Below are 18,179 nucleotides of genomic sequence, written 5' to 3' on the forward strand. Positions count from 1 at the left end.
TAGATATATAGGATTTTTTTGCCCAAACCGGGATGCAAGCCCGGATTTGAGATCTGTAGTTAAACTGCTACCCACTTCACCGGCTTTTCATGATTGTCAGTTTCAAGTGTGTCTCAAAGGATAGAGATATACAACTTAATCCCACCACTCAGTTTAATGCAGGTTGGCGCCTTGGTGGGCTAAGCTAATGTAATTCTACTCTTGCTTATCAAAGGTGTTTATGATAATGTTCATATTAATATGATTCAAGTAATATTTACATTGCATAAATTAAAAAATGTATGATAAATATTTAGTGAGTTAAAACAGTGAATTATTCACGGCTGTATTTTAAAAATGTAGTTTTTATAGCAATACCCTTGGATTGGCTATGGTGTTATGGAGTTGAAAGATCGCATTAAATTTAAGTTGCGCGTCTAGTATGATGGTCAGCCATAATTGTATCGGAATTTTTGTTCTTTTATAGATAGAGATACACGACCATATCGGGTGGGTATCTCAATAGAATTTATTGCTTAGATATTTTAATATGAAAAAGACAACAAATATGTAAGACACGGCGACAACCATATTGAAATCAGATCTAATGTGCGACATTATAAGTGCATGTTTAGTAAAAAGGATTACACATATTAAAATGGTACTAACCCACTACCAAACTACGTTTCGGACGTTATTAGCTTATACAATATACATTATACTCTATAGCTTTATATATTACCCACAATAACAGAACACTGTTTACAGAAAAACCCTATGTTACTATGATCTTCTCCCAAGAAACAAATGACACGTCATTATTATTTAATAAAATTCAACATCGCACGAAATAAATCAATCAATATCTGCATTGCTATGCATAAGAATAATATGAGTAAGAAAAAAGGGAAAGAATCACCAATATCTGGGTTCATTAAAACACTTTGCCTACTAAGTTAGATAGATTTCAATACACATGAAATTCACTAAATCAGCAATCAAATACAATAGCTTCTCACTTAATGAAGATAATTCATTCGCACATATACATACGAATGCATTACAATTGCACTCATATTTCTCATATTAATTGATGCAGAATGTATTCCACGTTTTTTATTTCAGTTTCGTTTAAATCCCGAACGAAATAAACTCGACTGTCGACTAGCTTAGTATCCACTACTAAAATTAATATAGAACCTCTAGCCTATACCACGCATTTCATAACGAATGCAAACTATGCTATAGATAAAGCTTATAAACAGTTGATCGTAAAAACTGGTCTAAAGAACTGATGTACTATCGGTCATATGCGAGCAGGTGTCCCGATTCGGAAAGTCGCATCGTAGGTCAATAAACTTAAGTAAACAGAGCCCGTATATCATCGGAGTGGAGCCGGGTACTGGGAAGTGGAGTGCGCGTTTCGACCTCCGCGAACGCAATAATTGAGCATAGAAATCAAATTACAGATGATTGATGATGCCGTTATGGCACGACTGCAGCCGCAAAGGCGACCGACAGCCGGGCGGACCGTGTCATTTGCATTATAAGAATTCGACAGAATACGTTAAAAAATTGAAACAATATACTCGTGTCCAATGTATTTTTTTCTATATTAATATCTGCGATTTATAATAAAACAAACCAGCTTTTACCCGTCACCGTAAGCTATCTTAAAAACGTTGGTTGTCGCAAGATAATAATTATAGCCGGGACCGAAGGTTTGAACTTCACGTACTCTTTGAGGCAAGAGGGTGAACCACATAAATTTCTTAACTTTTTACAGTAAAAGTCAAGACGTCATGACCTGGATCTAAGGATCTAACAATCTATATGTAACACTAGCTGTTGCTCGCGTTCTACGTCTCTACTTCGTTTATTATGGTATTCACTAGTCCCATTATGTTACTATCCTTCCCTTCAACTAACTCTATGCCTCAATTTATTTTTTTGTCAATTCACACATCGCCGCAAAGTAAGCATAGCTTGTGTATGGATGACTGATGAATAATTTAATTAATAATATACATAAATACAGATAAAAATCCAAACACTAAAAAACATTCATGTTCATCACAAAAACATTTTCCAGGTGTGGGAATCGAACCAGAAAGCAGTGTCGCAGGTCACTGCGCCATTTGGCCGTCTAATCAAATCAAGTTTATTTGTGGCTAAGTGGGGGCGTTAACAAACAAACAAACAAATAAACACACTTTCGCTTATGATATTTATCACCATCATCATATCGGGGCAAGGGTGTCCACACACAAAGAGAAGGGGTGAAGGCTGTAGTCCATCACGCTGGCCCAGTGCGGAACCTGCATGCCTGAAAATTCTCCATAATGTTCTCAAAGGTGTGTGGAGTCCACCAATCCAAAGTGAGCCAGCGTGGTGGACTATGGCCTTAACCACTGCTTATTGTAGTGGGAGGAGACCTGTGCCGTGTAGTGGGCCAGTAATGGGTTGTTCTGATTAAATGAAATACCGATAATTCTTCCTGCGATCTGAAGATTTCCTTAAGATGTTTTTCTTCGTCGGAACACGTTGCTTCGATTTTAATCTCGTAAACTTTGAAACATATACCGCTTCATTTCATTTAAATCGAACAGTGTTAAGGTTAATTCATAAACAAAGCCATTTCAGACACAGAACATACCCTCAGGTGGTGCGGCGTGCGACGTCAATCAAATTAATTGTTCTACTGCTATTTTCCGTCGCCCCGTCCATTCAAAGGGACCGACACCAACGCCCGTGGCCTTACCTTATGGATTTCACGCGATAACTTGGTAGCTAAAGGCTTAAACTATTTAATTCAAATCAATTATTATAAACATTATGCGAGTTCTAAAGTATTTCTATTTCTATACTTAAAACCGTTAACCACGTACAAATAGTGGGCGCATTTAATTTCAATATTAAAGAAGGTACATGCGCAAAAACAAATGAAGGTGGTTTGTTTCGGATTTTTAAAAATTCCTCGCGAATCGTATACCTATATTTATATCTTTCTGGCTAAAACTATTTCAATGCAATGCATGCTATCTATCCCTATGCGGTTTTGCTTTTAAGCCATTAGGCATAATATATGTACCTAACAAAGTTTTTTTCAATTTCCCTGGATGTTTTTCCTGGATAAGAGCATCCTATGTCCGTCTCTAGGATGCAGGCTGTCTAAGTAGAATATTCCAAATTCAAATTCAAAATTTGTTAATTCATGTAGGACTATCACAGGCCTATTAAGCAAGCGTTCATACATATATGTTCGTTCGTCAAAATCGGTGCAGTGATCAAACTAATCATAGGTATCAAATAACCTAACAAATAAATAGCTAAACAAACTAGCTTTAGCTTCAGCCTGCCACTTTATATTCGAGAACTTAAGCATCGGGTCCACAGAGAAATTAAAAATGTAAGAATGAAAAAGTAATGGTATAGAAAGTTAATTACGCAGTTCTTTAAGATGTAGCTATAGTTCAATTACATGGAATATAATTCTTGTTATCTGTGCGGGAAGTTTAAAAATCTGAAATATTTTTTTTCTATGGATTAATGTCATAAACTAGCTAATGTCCAAAATTTCTGCAGAATCGGTTCAGTAATATGGCATGGTAACCAACATCAAGTTTTCACATTTATAATATTATTAAAACTGATAAAAATATCGTTAGTAATTTTAGTGGTTTGTATAATTGGCTTAGAATGCAAATTAGGTTTCAAAGTAATTTTTCATAAACCATATTCTATAGGCCTTCATAGCAGTAATATTAATAGCTCTGGACTTTAGAGCTATTAATTTCGCTACTTATGTTTGAATAACGGGCCGCTGCACCTAATGGTTGCAAGTACCTGACGACGTAACAGTATTGGGCGAAATTTACAACTCTTGTTGTTACAAGATCGTAAAGTACCAATAAAACATCGTATATCTGATGCTATCAAAGTGATAAATCGGCTTAAGCACGATTAATGTTATACAAGGGTTTGCGGTCATTAAAACTAATTTTTTATAAAAGTGGTAGAGCGGATAATTTATCCCTGTAAAAGTTAACCATAGGATACCTCTACTAAACCTAGGTTTAAATAATACTAAGGTACCTGAAGTTAGACTTGTAGCGCGTTAAGTGACCATATATGTCTTACGGTTACGTGCTTCTTCTTCTTCTTCTGGGCAGTTTCCGTACGTAAGCGACGGTTACGTGCTTTAAAGTAGTATATTTCTGGTCAAAAAAGTTCAGCTATTTGTATTAAAATCTAATTATAAACTTTACAGAGTTAATTCTTGGTGACTAATTTTCCTGCACCGTTAAAGCAAGTTATATTCGAATTGCTAAAATTAAAAATGCACAGAACTCCGAAAACTCAGTGGTGCTTGTGAAGGAAAACATCGCGTGGAAACCTGCATGCCTAAGAGATCTCCAAAATGTTATCAAAGGCGTGTGAAGACTACCAATCCGCACTTGGCCAGCGTGGTAGACTACGGCCGAGACCTTTCTCATTCTGAGAGGAAACCTGTGCTCCCTAGTGGGTAGATAATGGGTTACTGATGATGATGATGATGATGATGATGATGATGAGTCTAGTCCATTAATACTTATACGAAAACCACGCACACGTGCGAGTAAGAAAATAGAACTATAAATATGTACGCAACATCATAGCGTAATATAATTAGGAATGCGATTATTTTTCTCTAAAAACAAACGAAGGCAGAACTCAGAAGTAAACGCATTGCGTATCATTATGTCAAAAAGAAATAAAACAATAATCATAAGTCACATAAAAACAATCTCCAAAGTAATGAATAAGAAAAGGGAAAAATAAATTTAATTGTAAACAAAACCACAAAACACGATGCGGACCGAAATAGAAATGTATTACATTGTCGCAGTCAATAATGCACCAGCCAACCACAAAACAGCCTTAACAAGCTCTTGACTTAACTAACCTTAGCGACAAACTACATGCTTCCAAACACAATGTTATCTATCGAGGTAAAACTAATAGAGGAAGATCCCATGGTCGGTAGATCTACGTTACTGTACAAAGGTTGAAATTCATTCTGTGTAATACATTAAAGAAAGTAACAAGGATTTGCTATAATAATCCTTAAGCCGTAGTGCGTCTCACTTTTAATTTTATATTTATTTGTTTTATTTAATTAATTAATAAAGTGTATTTTAAATTAATAAAGTGTAGCAATGAACTCAGTTTGACCCTGCGCCGCTGATAAATAATTATAAATAATTATGGGATGGGAATTTTATTTTTTAATTAACAACTAACAATTAATGACATTATACTACATATATACGTATAGCAACAGTATCAGTGCTGTGAAGAAAAGTTAGATAAAAATGGTTTTTTAATCAGTATAATATTGCACCGAAAGACTTAGTGCACAAATCAGATTTGTCTCGAAAGAGTCTTAAATTTTTTGAGTTTGATAACAATGTAACAACCAATTTCACTTTAAATGGCAATAAGGTATGTTTTGATTCATTATAAGAATGGGTTTTATTTATTTTCTACTCCAAAACCGCAGTTTAATAGCGGTAGTTTAATTTTTCTTAAATATTAATATCGAAAGGTTTCATTGCATTTTTAAGAGTTTTACTGCTACGAGTGCATATGAGAGCTTAAGAAAACGTACTACCAGCATTCTTTAATTCTACGCAGTTCTGACGGTTTGGAAGCTGATAGGTGTCCGTAAATACAGTTTAGTTATTATGGGCATTGGAAACGTCAGCCGCAAATTATACCTATACCTAGTTAGAAAAAGTAGAAAACAGGTGGTAAGAAAGAAAGCGTCTCAAGACGGATGCTATGTGCACCGAAAACCTAGTTCCGATTAATAGTCAAAGTCCATGCTGCCGTGAACAATGGTGCAAAATTATAGGATTTAGACTGTAGTACCCTCATTGAGTTAGCGTGATTAATCGCGGAGAAAACAAGACGGGGTTAGCTAGGTATATATAATTTAAGTTTTCACTGCAGCATTCATTATACGTAAATCTGAACCAGAATGCGTATTGTAATAACCAGTGGTTGGTATAGGTAGAGTATAAATAATTAAAGTTAAATATAATATCAGGTTGTTAAAATCAATTAGATTTTGTTAAGCTCGTGCACGGCAAAAATCCCGAATTTCAGAAAAAGGTATGCACTCTTAAGTTTATTAAAAAATGTATGTACTATAACTTACGAGTGTGGTAAGTTGGTAAAAAATGTCGGAGCTCCTGATAGACGTAAGAGAATTTTTAACACAGTCTTTACAGACACACTTTGAAGTATTTTGATTTCAGTCTCTCGAAATAGTATCTCTTAGCTTTTGCTAACGGTGAAATAAGATTCACTTTTCGAGCACATTCAATAAAAGTTATATGTTCATAAAATTTCATGACAACATAGATACTTGAGAAATTTCTTAAAAGGAAGGTTACTTATAAGTAGTAAAGTACTTTGGTACCTAATTAATTAATAATCACTTTCTTTGATAAATCTATTACCTAGAAATATCGCTATTTTCTCTCATATGTAAATAGCGCCAATGACCAAGTCCATGTTCAACCTACTGACCCAAAGGATTTTATCGAGTATTAATGTATTCTAAACGTTTAAACATCTTCGCAAGGAATTTGCTTTCACTTGAACTCACGTATACCTAATCATGTGAAGATTTATGTCTCGTGAAAATATATTTTAATCTCCAACACTAGTCTTGTCTAGATAGTTCGCGTTTGCATTACCAAGTTGATCCCAGTCCTCATTGATATATTGAGGAAATTAGGCTCGTTCATTATTCGATTGCATTCGGTAACCATTTTCATTGGTCAATGAGGAACGCATTTTGGAACCATTTAAATTAAACTCTACAGATCTAAATTGGATGTGAGTTCCAGAATATTCCAGGCTTTTCGAGTATTATGGAATAGTGACAACAAGAAATGCAGGAGTAACCAGACGTGTACAATCTTCAAAGTCTCTTGATTTCTGCTTATTTTGCTATAGAACCCAAAATAAATAGTAGGCCAAAATGGACACTACCCTGTTCTTGTGTGTTTTAAGCAGTATAGAACTATAATTCGTCTTATTTTTCTTATACCACGCTGTCCAACATGTCTTCCTGATCCACTTACTTCTTTTAACTGTCGTCTCACTATCTACTCCTTTTGCATGCATATCCTCTTTCACACAATTCATCAGTCTCTTCGGTCGTATTCCGCCACTTCTTTGTTTTCCACATACATTTTTTACATTCTTCTGGAAATATGGTTATGAAAATAGTATTATTATCGACTGGTAACATAAAATAATGGCCGGGTTATTTTATTGATTATAATCACCCAGCCGTTAATTGTAACGGCGATTGCCTCCATAACCGTAACATGTTTACACATATTAAGGTTAATACACTAAAGTGACTAGAAACAAATAGGCGTTTGACTTGTCAATAATTACTATCTACGGAGAGTTCTGTTATTACTCCTACATAAAGAGCAACGTTAGCGGGAAAGCAAGTAAGTATGTTACAAAGTTGACGCAACACGGAGACTCTACAAATCGCATATTATATGGTTTACATACATTTTCTCATTTCAGAACAGCTTTGTAGTACAAATATAGGCATAAGGAATAAGACAATGAGCGACATTGACGCCTGCTAGCCGGCGGATGGTTCCCTTGTAAGGCTGGGGACCCAGAATCCCGTCATGTCAACACATAAGGAAACTCCCTCGCCCCATTAGAACCGACGCAACAAATTACAATTTCATTCAATGTAAATACGAGAAGCATACTCGTACTTCCGTCGATGCTAATGGTTGAATTTAGACACGCCTAGTGCTTTATCATGAGGATTAAGCCGTTAAGTTTCATTGTGACAGCGAGCGTCAATTTATTCCATTCACCAGCGCTGAAGATACACTTAAAAGGTATTAGCAATAAGCTTTAACGGTGGTCTTTGAGCATATTACTTCTGGAATGCTGATTGCAAACTAGGCGATTCTCATCACAATATATATATCGTCACAATAATTTCCTACATACGTTTAATGATAATGATCATTATCACTGTGCATCTACAGTAATTTATGAAAGTGTATATCCGTACCTATCTATTATGTGAATCAAATAAGTAATGTGAAAATAATTTTAAACCATATTACATCTTTGAACTCACGTGATCATATATACATATGATTGTTATTAATGCATAGCCTTCTGTTTATTAAATATTAAGAGGTGAAAATAAGACAAGAACTAGCGAGAAAAAATAAAGATATTTAAGTATACAACACAGTTGTTAATGAGTTTCTTAGAAAATTGTCATAAATCCTAAAGTTATAATTAAGAGGAAATACATACATGTTTTCTCCATTTATTATTTTGAAAAATATTCACAGATAATATTATTTTCTTAACACGATATATTTTTCGTTAAACTCGCTAAACTTGTTCTCAATAAGAGTACATTTTATGATGACATCCCAATGATTGAGGATTGACCTTATAAAGATTTGGTTTCTTTGTTAGTTGAGATTAGACCTTGGGTAGTACAGATCCAATCCATCAAAGATAGTAGTTAGGTAATTTAAGCTGAAAGTCGAAATACATTTTCTTATCATATGACTATAAATAATGATAACAAAACGCACTGCACATAAAGCAAACAATAATGGGGGTATCCATTTACAATATAGCGTATCAGGATCTAGGTACAAGAAATCAAAGGCGATATCCATAGTGTGCCAACGAGTACAAGTATGGTGAAACGTAAATAGCAGGTTGGAGGCATCCGGCTCATTGAAAGCGCTGACCCCATCTGATCGGCGCTCGCGGCTAGTTGCACATTTGCAGCAAGTGATACCCGACATGGGAACACAATGGCTTTACTAGCAAATCCCTTTAAGGTCCTTTATAATATAAGTTTAAGGTAGGTTATGATTTGCCAGATTTAACAATAGTTATTTTGTAAACTATCAAAGATAGTGCAAGCAGTGATGCTCAGTCTTTTTAAAAGAGTTATTATAAAGATAGATGGGCTACGCGGTTTAACATGAGGGAGAATCCCAAAAAATATAAGCCTTATTCAAAAACGAATTATCAAGCGCAAATCGACCTGGAAGTGCGAAGATTAGATATTTCGAACATACTAAATCTAGGGCATTATTTAGTTATTAAGAATATCGTAAAAATTAAAAAGAGCAGTAAAATTAAATTATATTGACTTTGAAGTTATGGTCATTTTAACATTGCATCAATAGATAACTGTTGCGAGTTGATTCGAGTCGAGTCGTTCTGACATAAGCATCATATAATATTTTACTCGATTTTAAATTACTATATTTTATCAATATTAAAGTTACAAGAATTATTTATAGTATAATTATTGTTAGCCTGACTAATTGATTCACAGAAGTTGAGTGAAAACAAGGACTTCGACTACAAAAATGATAACAACATTTTAGTTAAAACTACAAATGTAGCACATACCTACCGGTCACAGTGCCTTAGTCATCTTTTAAAGCCTACGCTAAGATTTCGTGTTCGATCACCTATGGCTATTATCGATTTGGGACAGTAGGTTACATGGATACATCCTACGCGAAACGTGAATTTGCATTTCTAAAACCTGTTCTCCATAAAATTATTACTTAGATATAGTTTATTGAACCACTTCTTTTTTTAGCTGATAAGAGAGCGGTCACACCCGATAGATTAACCTAATCAACTCTTCTTTTAAATTATTTTTGATTATTTATACGAATTTTATTTTCATTACGAATATGACAAGTAAAAAGTAGACTATGAGGTTAAAGAATTATGAAGCTTCGCTATACGCTTGTTGAATATTGGGATGGTCAATAAAAAGATGGTTAGTTATAATATATATATGCGTCTTTATTTACGCGTTATTTGATCGGCGTATGCCCGACCATGTAAGTCATGGGTATGTGACCGACATTGTTGGTCCAGATTTAGCCTTCACCATACCTGCATCAGAGAACGTTAAGCTGCCGATGCCGGTAATTAGTCTGATAAAATTATTGTTATTTAATGAGTAGAAAACTCTGAGTTTGTTCTACGTCAAGCTGCTATAAATCACCAAAAACTAGAGGGACTGTTCCCAGCTGTAAAACATTAATAATGATAACGATGTTTAGGAAAACCATAATTTAAAACAAAGTGTGTTAAACTACGCGAAGATTAGAATTAGTCTATGACCATTTTCGTAACTATATTATGTGCGGGTCTAACATTGCCGGAGGCACTTTAGTCTTGATAGGCATCCGTAGCGGCACCTTATGCCTTTACTCCTGTTATTTTACGCTATTCACGTTGACGGCTTATTTTATTTACTGTATATGATTTTAATATAAATCATGGTTCATTACTGTTTTACTTATTTTTTATTCTAAGCCTCATAGTTCTTATATAAGAACTGTTACGTGCAAGAGAACCTTACTTTTTACATCTAGATTAACTTTCATGCCTCATTTGGATAATGAAACTGACTTTAAAAATAGCCATTGCATAAACACATTTTGGTCACTGCACCTTAAAGGTCATATAGTTAACAAACGATGCTATTGTATTGAGTCCAATATAAAAATCAACACGCACATGACTAGTGTGGTGGGTGTGAGCTCTAGATAACCACATCTATGAGTATGCCTAACGTGTCTATCAGAAACCAGTTGGGCGATAAAATGCGGCTACAAATATAAAGCAACTTTTTGAAAGTATAAACACGGAAGATGGGTCCATTTCGAATACATTGTATGCTTTCGTAATACAAATTATGTTATTTGTTGTATACCACCAAATGCAAAATTGTTTTTACTTTACCCGCAAATTTGAATTCACTGTTCATATAAAAATACACATAATAATAATTATCATAAATCTGTAGTTATATTATTATATAGGTATTTTAGTGTATATTTTTTTTTCGTAACATTTAAATCTATAGTTTGCTAGGTCTATATAATAACGGAAATACACTACTTCATTTAAAAACATGTAGATACATGCAGGAAAAGGTGAGAATCTGTTACAGTACCTACGTACTGTATTCTCGCTTTTTTCCCAGTACCAATTTGAGGCACAGTGGACGTGTAAATTAAATGTCAATCACGTTGCAAGTGACTGATGCATGAAATGAATTCGGGACTTGAGACTTAATCACTTTATAATAAAATACATTTAAAACTGTATTATACGTACCTGTAGTGTGGCAAACTAAGTAGAGTTTGTTGTAAGTGTAAAACTGTCAGGGCGCCGAAGATGTCCGGCTGCTGAAATAATACATTCGTGACGTCTGTCAGTTGGTTATTTTTAACGATAATCAAAAGTTAACGTTTTGTTACTTATTTAACATTAAACTTAGCGCAAAATTATAGCATTTTTGTAAATTGACATAATTATCTTAAGGATATTGTCTTAAGGATTTGCCTTGCTTTGGGATTCGCTTAAGGACGCATGAAATTCGCATTATTAAAGAATAATCTTTCAACATCTAATGCTTATATAATTTTTACCCAAGAATAGGACAGTCATAGTGAAAATTCCCAAGGTTTGATAAAATGTTTGATAGTTCCTAGTAGCAGTACTACATTGAGATCTTAAGATTTGATTGACTCTTCTCATACCTCATTTCTTTGGAGATCCAATTCAATAAGCCATTTAAGACACACAATGCATTGATAGTTACGTTACAAAAGTGGTAAAAAATCATAATAAGTATCGGACGGTTGTCGTTTAGCTAACAATATACAATTTGTCCGCCGGACGGATATTTTTAAAATAAAATTGGTATACGTTATACCGTTGACCACTGAGTGGACAGCGCAAAAGAGGCAAGGACCGTTACAAACATTGTATGGGAAACGTGAGCGTAGCATAATGCAACAAGCTACCATCTACACGTATATTGTTGGCAATATAGATAAAAAAAAACTATTTAGAAACTAATACGATTTGATTGCCGGCCTTTTTTCTAACGCCTCCGTCGGGGTTATTGCTCTTAGAGTAAACTAACAATCCAATGGATAGTTTAAAAGTGCCGCCTTGTTCTTGTATGTAGGCCACACACGTATAACCGTTGAAAATAATCGTTTGTGAAAGTATGTTTTCATTTTCTTCGAATTTATTGAATGTGTTATCAAAAATGGAAAACAATTATATAATTATAGACTGAAACTGAATTTTTTTTTCATATAATAGCAGGGTTTTGGTACTCATTTAGTACGGTAAAGTTATTATGTATTATAATTAAAGATAATTACGAAGTTAACGCCCTGAGATACTAATCATGAATGTTTAACACTCATTCGTGGGAATGCTGTGTGAATCATAATTATACAACTCTAGTTAGACCAAGCAAGAAGAGATTTTGTGAAGTTAATAAATGTATTAAGTCCACAAAAACTATCAAAAATGCCTTAGAATTATGTACAGCTTCGAACCAGTATAGTTTTCTCTTCGAGTTTTTTTAACACCGTCGTGATTTTCAGATGGTTAATTTAAATTAATTTTTTGGCCTTTTTTAAATTTTATTTTAAAACGAGAATTTCATAGGTACCTTTAAAATATTAGTAAATCCTTCGTTTATGTTAGGTATGTTAACGTTGTAATAATCTAAGGATTGGTATTTTTTTTAATCAGCTTATTGATTTATAATTTAAATAAAGTGCAATTTCCTTTTGTTACAGATAACGAATGCTGCCCCGGCCTGTGCCTCACACCACAATGCGTATTTTATTAAGTTTTATGATGGTGGTGTGCGCCGCGCACGCTGCTAAGAAGTTCGAAGGGACCCTGAGATCAGCCGCGGATGCCCCACCACAAGACAATCTAGCCGTTGAGTCAGGTTCACCAGAACCCGCTGTAGTTGTCGCCCCAGAAGAATATACAAATCCAGGAGCACCGCCACCTTCGAAACCTGAATCCGAACCCGAAGAACCTGAGGAACCAGTATCAGCGCCAGAAACTGCGTCAGGAGGTGTTCCACCCTCAGCACCTAGTGGGATATCTGCCCCATCAGCACCAGCTAACTCTCTAGAGGAATGCGATCCGGAAAAGATTGGCTTTGAACTCGTTACAGGGTAAATTGATACCATTTTTACTGATATTATTAAATTATATATTCTAATTATATATTATATTATATATTCTCAATAAATTGCTTGCAAATAATTGTTGTTACAGTTAGATATAGTTAATTGGCCAAGTATGTTAAAATAATAAATCAAACCAACGGAACGGGCAATTATATGTATTCAAGATAACACTTTACTTCAGACATTTATAAATAAAAACATGCTCAAATCCTCATTAAAACGCTAAAATTACGTTTTAGTTATGGTTCTATTTTTATGTTTATGAATACTCTGTTTGCAAAATAGATTTTAATTTATTCTTATTCGTGGACAGATACGTGTTCTCGGCGCCATCTCACATTCTAGACGACATCCCTGGCACACTGATGCTCACAGATTGCCTGGAGCAGTGCCAGGCCAACGACACCTGCCGTGCCGTGAACTACGAAACAGGGCTCTGCGTCCTATTTAGCTCCGACGCCGACCAGTTACCAGGTTAGCCAATGGCCACTTTATTAAAAATGTTATTCTATAACGGGTTGTCAGCATAATAATGTGTAATTCATAAACACCTCTATAGCTCCCTGAGATTGTTCAAAGTACTGTTATTGATTGATAGTCAGGTACCAGGAAGTTGACGGAGCACAATTTCGATCACGCAATTTTATAACAATAATAAAGAAAGGATAAAAAGTTAAGTACAATAACGAATCAATACTACAATAAACTATGTACACTGACTAACGTTACATTATTGTTTGTAGTACACTACAATATGCCAATTACTTTCATCTGTTTTTTGAAGTATCAGTGAGTGAGTTAATTTATTGTTTAAGTAAACGGTTGCGGTAGCATATTAGTCAAAATTTTAAACTTTTTAATTAGGACGCAGCTTATGCAGTCATTATATCAATACATATTTGTTGGCAACCTATTTAATCCTAAATGCGTAGGCGCCAAGCATAGCTCAGTGTGACTATTTGACACGACTACCCGAAATGCGAGTGTAATGCTTCAGGGTTTATGTACGTATGTATGTGAGTTTATTTATTCCACTATGACTTTTTAATGCCTGAACAAATATGGATGTATGAGACAAAGTGTGAATCCTTATTCAAAAATTATCATATACAATATGTGTATGTCAAATGAGCTTATGTGTATGTCAAAAACAAGAGTACTCAACATTTTCCATTCATTCATAGCAACCCATTAGCGGCCCACTACAGGGTTCGGGTCTCCCACACCTGTCATGAGAAGGGTTTAGGTCGTAGCTCACGGCGCTGACCCAGTGCGTTAGAGAACATTATAGAAAACTTTCAGGTTCCCTCACGATGTTTTCCTTCACCGTTGTGCAAACGATAATAAATTTCCATTCAAGTAACATATATACAAGCAAAAAAAAAGGTTAATCAATCTCAATCCTTACATCATCTAAATTTAATTTAATCCATAAATCAATACTAATAATAATAATAATAATAATAATATCGTTTATTTCTTTCATCAAAATTGCACATACAATGAGTTGACGAACTGACTATCCTAGCTAGATTGTATCTGTGTTAAGGTATACCGCGGCTGTATGGCGCTATTTTCAAATGTATATTTGTTCAAAAATTACAATTGTTTTTGGTTTTTTTTTTTAATTTCGCGCTTGTTGTTACAGGAGCTTTGACAAAGTCCCAATTCCCGGTGTTCACTATCTACGCTCAAAAATCGTGCTTGGGGGTGAAACCATGCGAGAGAGCTTGGTGTTTCGATCGCGTACGGGGCTATAACCTCAAAGGATTCGGCAAGAGGACGCACACTGTTGAATCAAGACAAATGTGCCTGGACTTATGCTTGGGCGAGAATGAGTTTGTTTGCAGGTAACCAGTTTTTTTTTTTAATAATACCGCAACCTTCATGGTGTATCAATTGGAAGAGCGATTGTGTAAGAAACCCGTATTCATTCGATAGTCTAAAATGTTTCGTGCAGCAAAACGTTTATACGCAGGGTATAAACGACGCTTTGCTTGCTTTTAAATTCTTCATTTTCATCGTGAATATAATAAGCGGGCTTAATAAGATGTTGTTTTAAACCCGCATTTACTTTAAGGTCTTCACTAACAGACAGTTTAAAACAATACTACTGCGGTTATAATGCCCAATCTTATACAATAAATATAACCCATAAATAAACAGCCTTATACAATCGTCCTACTGGTTGCTGTCTATAGTTACTTATTAACCACTTCATAAAGCTTTAGAGCCATATTTTCCTATTTCATCTGCGCTTATCTGTCCATCTAGCTTATCAGTATAATGAATAATAGGCAAAGATGCGACCGTACCGCAATAACAAACATAGAATAACTATGAATTCCACATTCGTTATTAATAATTTATGTCTGCACCACAATAGAAGGAAGTGGTTAGACACTATTGCGAATTGGTGCCTGTTTATACGAGAGAATGCAGATCCAGGGTATAGGAAAGGTCATAACATCTTTATTCGCATTCTGTTATTTATTCATACTTTCGATAAGGAAGCAGAGATATCAAGATTGTTGGAATTAATATTATACGCTTTGTTGAATGTGAGGCTGATTCAATTGACTATGTAATAAACCGGAGGTTCCACTCAGGTATTGCCTTATCTAACTGCCAGAGATTTGTTATCAGAAATAACAGATCCTCAGGCGAGATAAAATGTTACTGACTTTGTTATTAACGGTTATACGGATTAAGATGTATGTGATCAATATTTGTTAAGTAACAATAATATAACATAGGTCGAATAAGTTATAGTAATTAAAAGCGAAAAAGATGCGTGCTTTCAATGAAGCGAAACAATCCAAGATATGTGATGATAAAATACAAATACCAATAGCAAGTGCATTTACTTGTTAGTCTCATTAAAACGTAATCGACTGTTTTTACTAGACAATTCTCCGTAATCAAGATGTTCAATCTATTCATGCATAAATGCTGTGATGAAAGTATTTTTAAATTGCATAAAAGTTGGAGTTATAGAAATGCTTGCAGTAGAGTTATTGATGTATATATACTTCTGTATATTTATAATAGCGAATTTCGTATAATTAATAATTTATATTAATTATTTAGTTCTCTAACCTCTAGCAAACTTGATAAAATAATACAATGCAAACTAAAATCGGAAGGGAATCAGTTGTGTTAAAAATTAATTTCTCGCAAGTGCAATGCCAAGTAAGATTTTATGTGTTTTTTTTGCAAACTTGAATATATAATCTGTAACTTTCTTTAGTGTTAATTGTAACAGTTTAAAAAACTTTTCGTAAACATTAATTTATGTAATAAAATTTTATATTACATAAATAAATGTTTACGACTTGTAGACTTGCATTCATACCAATATTTTAACGTGTACACGTTTGATTTTTGAACGCGCTAATTTCAAGAGGAGTCTGGTCGATGTGAAAATAATTTTTATTGCTATTTTGAGGAAGGCTATATAAAATCATTAATAAAAGCGGTTAAAGCTGCGGCGCATAGATCGTTATTATATAAAAATAACAATTATTTGATTATTTACAAATATTAAACTTTATAGACTTAAAAGTATAAAGTCAAAGTCAAAGTCAAAAATATCTTTATTCAAGTAGGCCCATAGGTGGCACTTTTGATGCGTACATAAGAATTACACGGTAGTGAGATGATGGCGATAACCACATTCGTAAACTTAAAACTAAAGCTACGAGGGTTCCAAACGCGTCATGGTCTAAGAAGAAGCCCACAAAAAACTTAGCCGGGTGTTTTTTTTTTTTTATCACCATCTCACAATATAAGATGTTAAGACTGCTTAAGGGAATGAGTATTTTAATGAGTGTAACTATAGAAAATGTAAGGATGTCGATCAAACAATACCAATTATTCCTTTTATGGAGGTTCAGGAATCTTCGAGGTGCATTTAACTGGATAAATCATCCAATGCCTATTCCTGCTAGGGCGTTTTTGAATTTGAGAAATGGCCATTATATACAAAGCAGGGAGGCCAATTGCAAAGTCGGTTTCTAAGACGTCTAACTAAACAAGACACTGCCCTATTGTGTTTGCTTCCTTACCTAGAATTTTTGACATCATTAACATAAATTGTGTGTATACAGGTAGATTAAACGCTGTCTGATACGCTGTTTATATTGCTGTAGTCATGCAATAAGTTTATGGCTAATTTACGTTATTGGACTGATATAAATATATGTTATCAAGTTTTTGAAGTTATTAATACAATAAATAATTTTAACTTGTATATATTAATCTAAGATCACAATAGCGAAAGTTTGTTTTTTTGTCCTTCCTTCTCGCCCTAACTAATTGACTTGCATTTTGGTAAAAGATTAGTTTAAAGGACGGAGGCAACAAAGGCTACTTTTGGTTTTGAAAATTATTAAATTTTCAAGGTTGACAGGAACATTCATTTAATATTTTAGCACGAAATATCGTCCGGAATTAACTTCCTAACAAAACAACCTATTTTTGGATAAAGTTAGTTGTTTTTTGGCAAAGAATATAATAGAAAGGAAGTATAATAACAAAGACTACTTTTGGTACTGAAAAATTATCAAATTTTCAAGGGAGGTTTACAGGAATATATATTTTTGCGAAAAATCGTCCGGAATTCACTTCCTAACAAAAAAACCTATTTTTTAATAGAGTTAGTTGAAAGATCCGGAAATAACATAGGATCCTTTTAGTTCACCAATCCGCTCTGGGCCAGCGTGGTGGACTACAGCCTTAACCCCTTCCCATTGTGGGAGGAGAACAGTGTCTCGTAGTGGGCCGGTAACGGGTTGATATGATGATGATAATGACTTTTAGTTCTGGAAATCTTATTTTATTGCAATTAGGTGCGTGTTGAGTCTAATCACAGCGGATACAGCGGGATAATGAGTATCTGTATAAGTAAAGCGATTATATAGCTTTATAAGCGCAAGATATATTATTTATAAAAGCTCCTAATGCTAAGAAGGTAGCTAGTTAAAGTAAGTTCAACTGCAAGGTGTAACTGCAATCGAAAATAATAAGGCAAATTATATTAAAGGAAAAGACTGGACTCATTCAACTTGTAATTTTCGT

General features: G+C 34.3%; 2 protein-coding genes across 3 annotated transcripts in view; one reads left to right on the forward strand and one right to left on the reverse strand.

Moving 5' to 3' along the window:
- The window catches only part of LOC120626767 (autophagy-related protein 16-1), a 256,792-nt gene that overhangs the window by 206,383 nt on the left and 32,230 nt on the right, over window positions 1-18,179 (reverse strand). The window lies entirely within an intron of this gene.
- LOC120626766 overlaps window positions 1-18,179 on the forward strand; it is a 66,041-nt gene that overhangs the window by 41,894 nt on the left and 5,968 nt on the right. The window contains exons 3-5 of the mRNA XM_039894441.1: window positions 12,693-13,085; window positions 13,414-13,574; window positions 14,749-14,950. Of these exons, the coding sequence (XP_039750375.1) occupies window positions 12,700-13,085; window positions 13,414-13,574; window positions 14,749-14,950 (749 nt within the window). The 5' untranslated portion in view covers window positions 12,693-12,699. The remainder of the gene's footprint in view (window positions 1-12,692; window positions 13,086-13,413; window positions 13,575-14,748; window positions 14,951-18,179) is intronic.

Source organism: Pararge aegeria, chromosome 10 (genome assembly GCF_905163445.1).
Source record: "Pararge aegeria chromosome 10, ilParAegt1.1, whole genome shotgun sequence".
NCBI lineage: Eukaryota > Metazoa > Arthropoda > Insecta > Lepidoptera > Nymphalidae > Pararge > Pararge aegeria.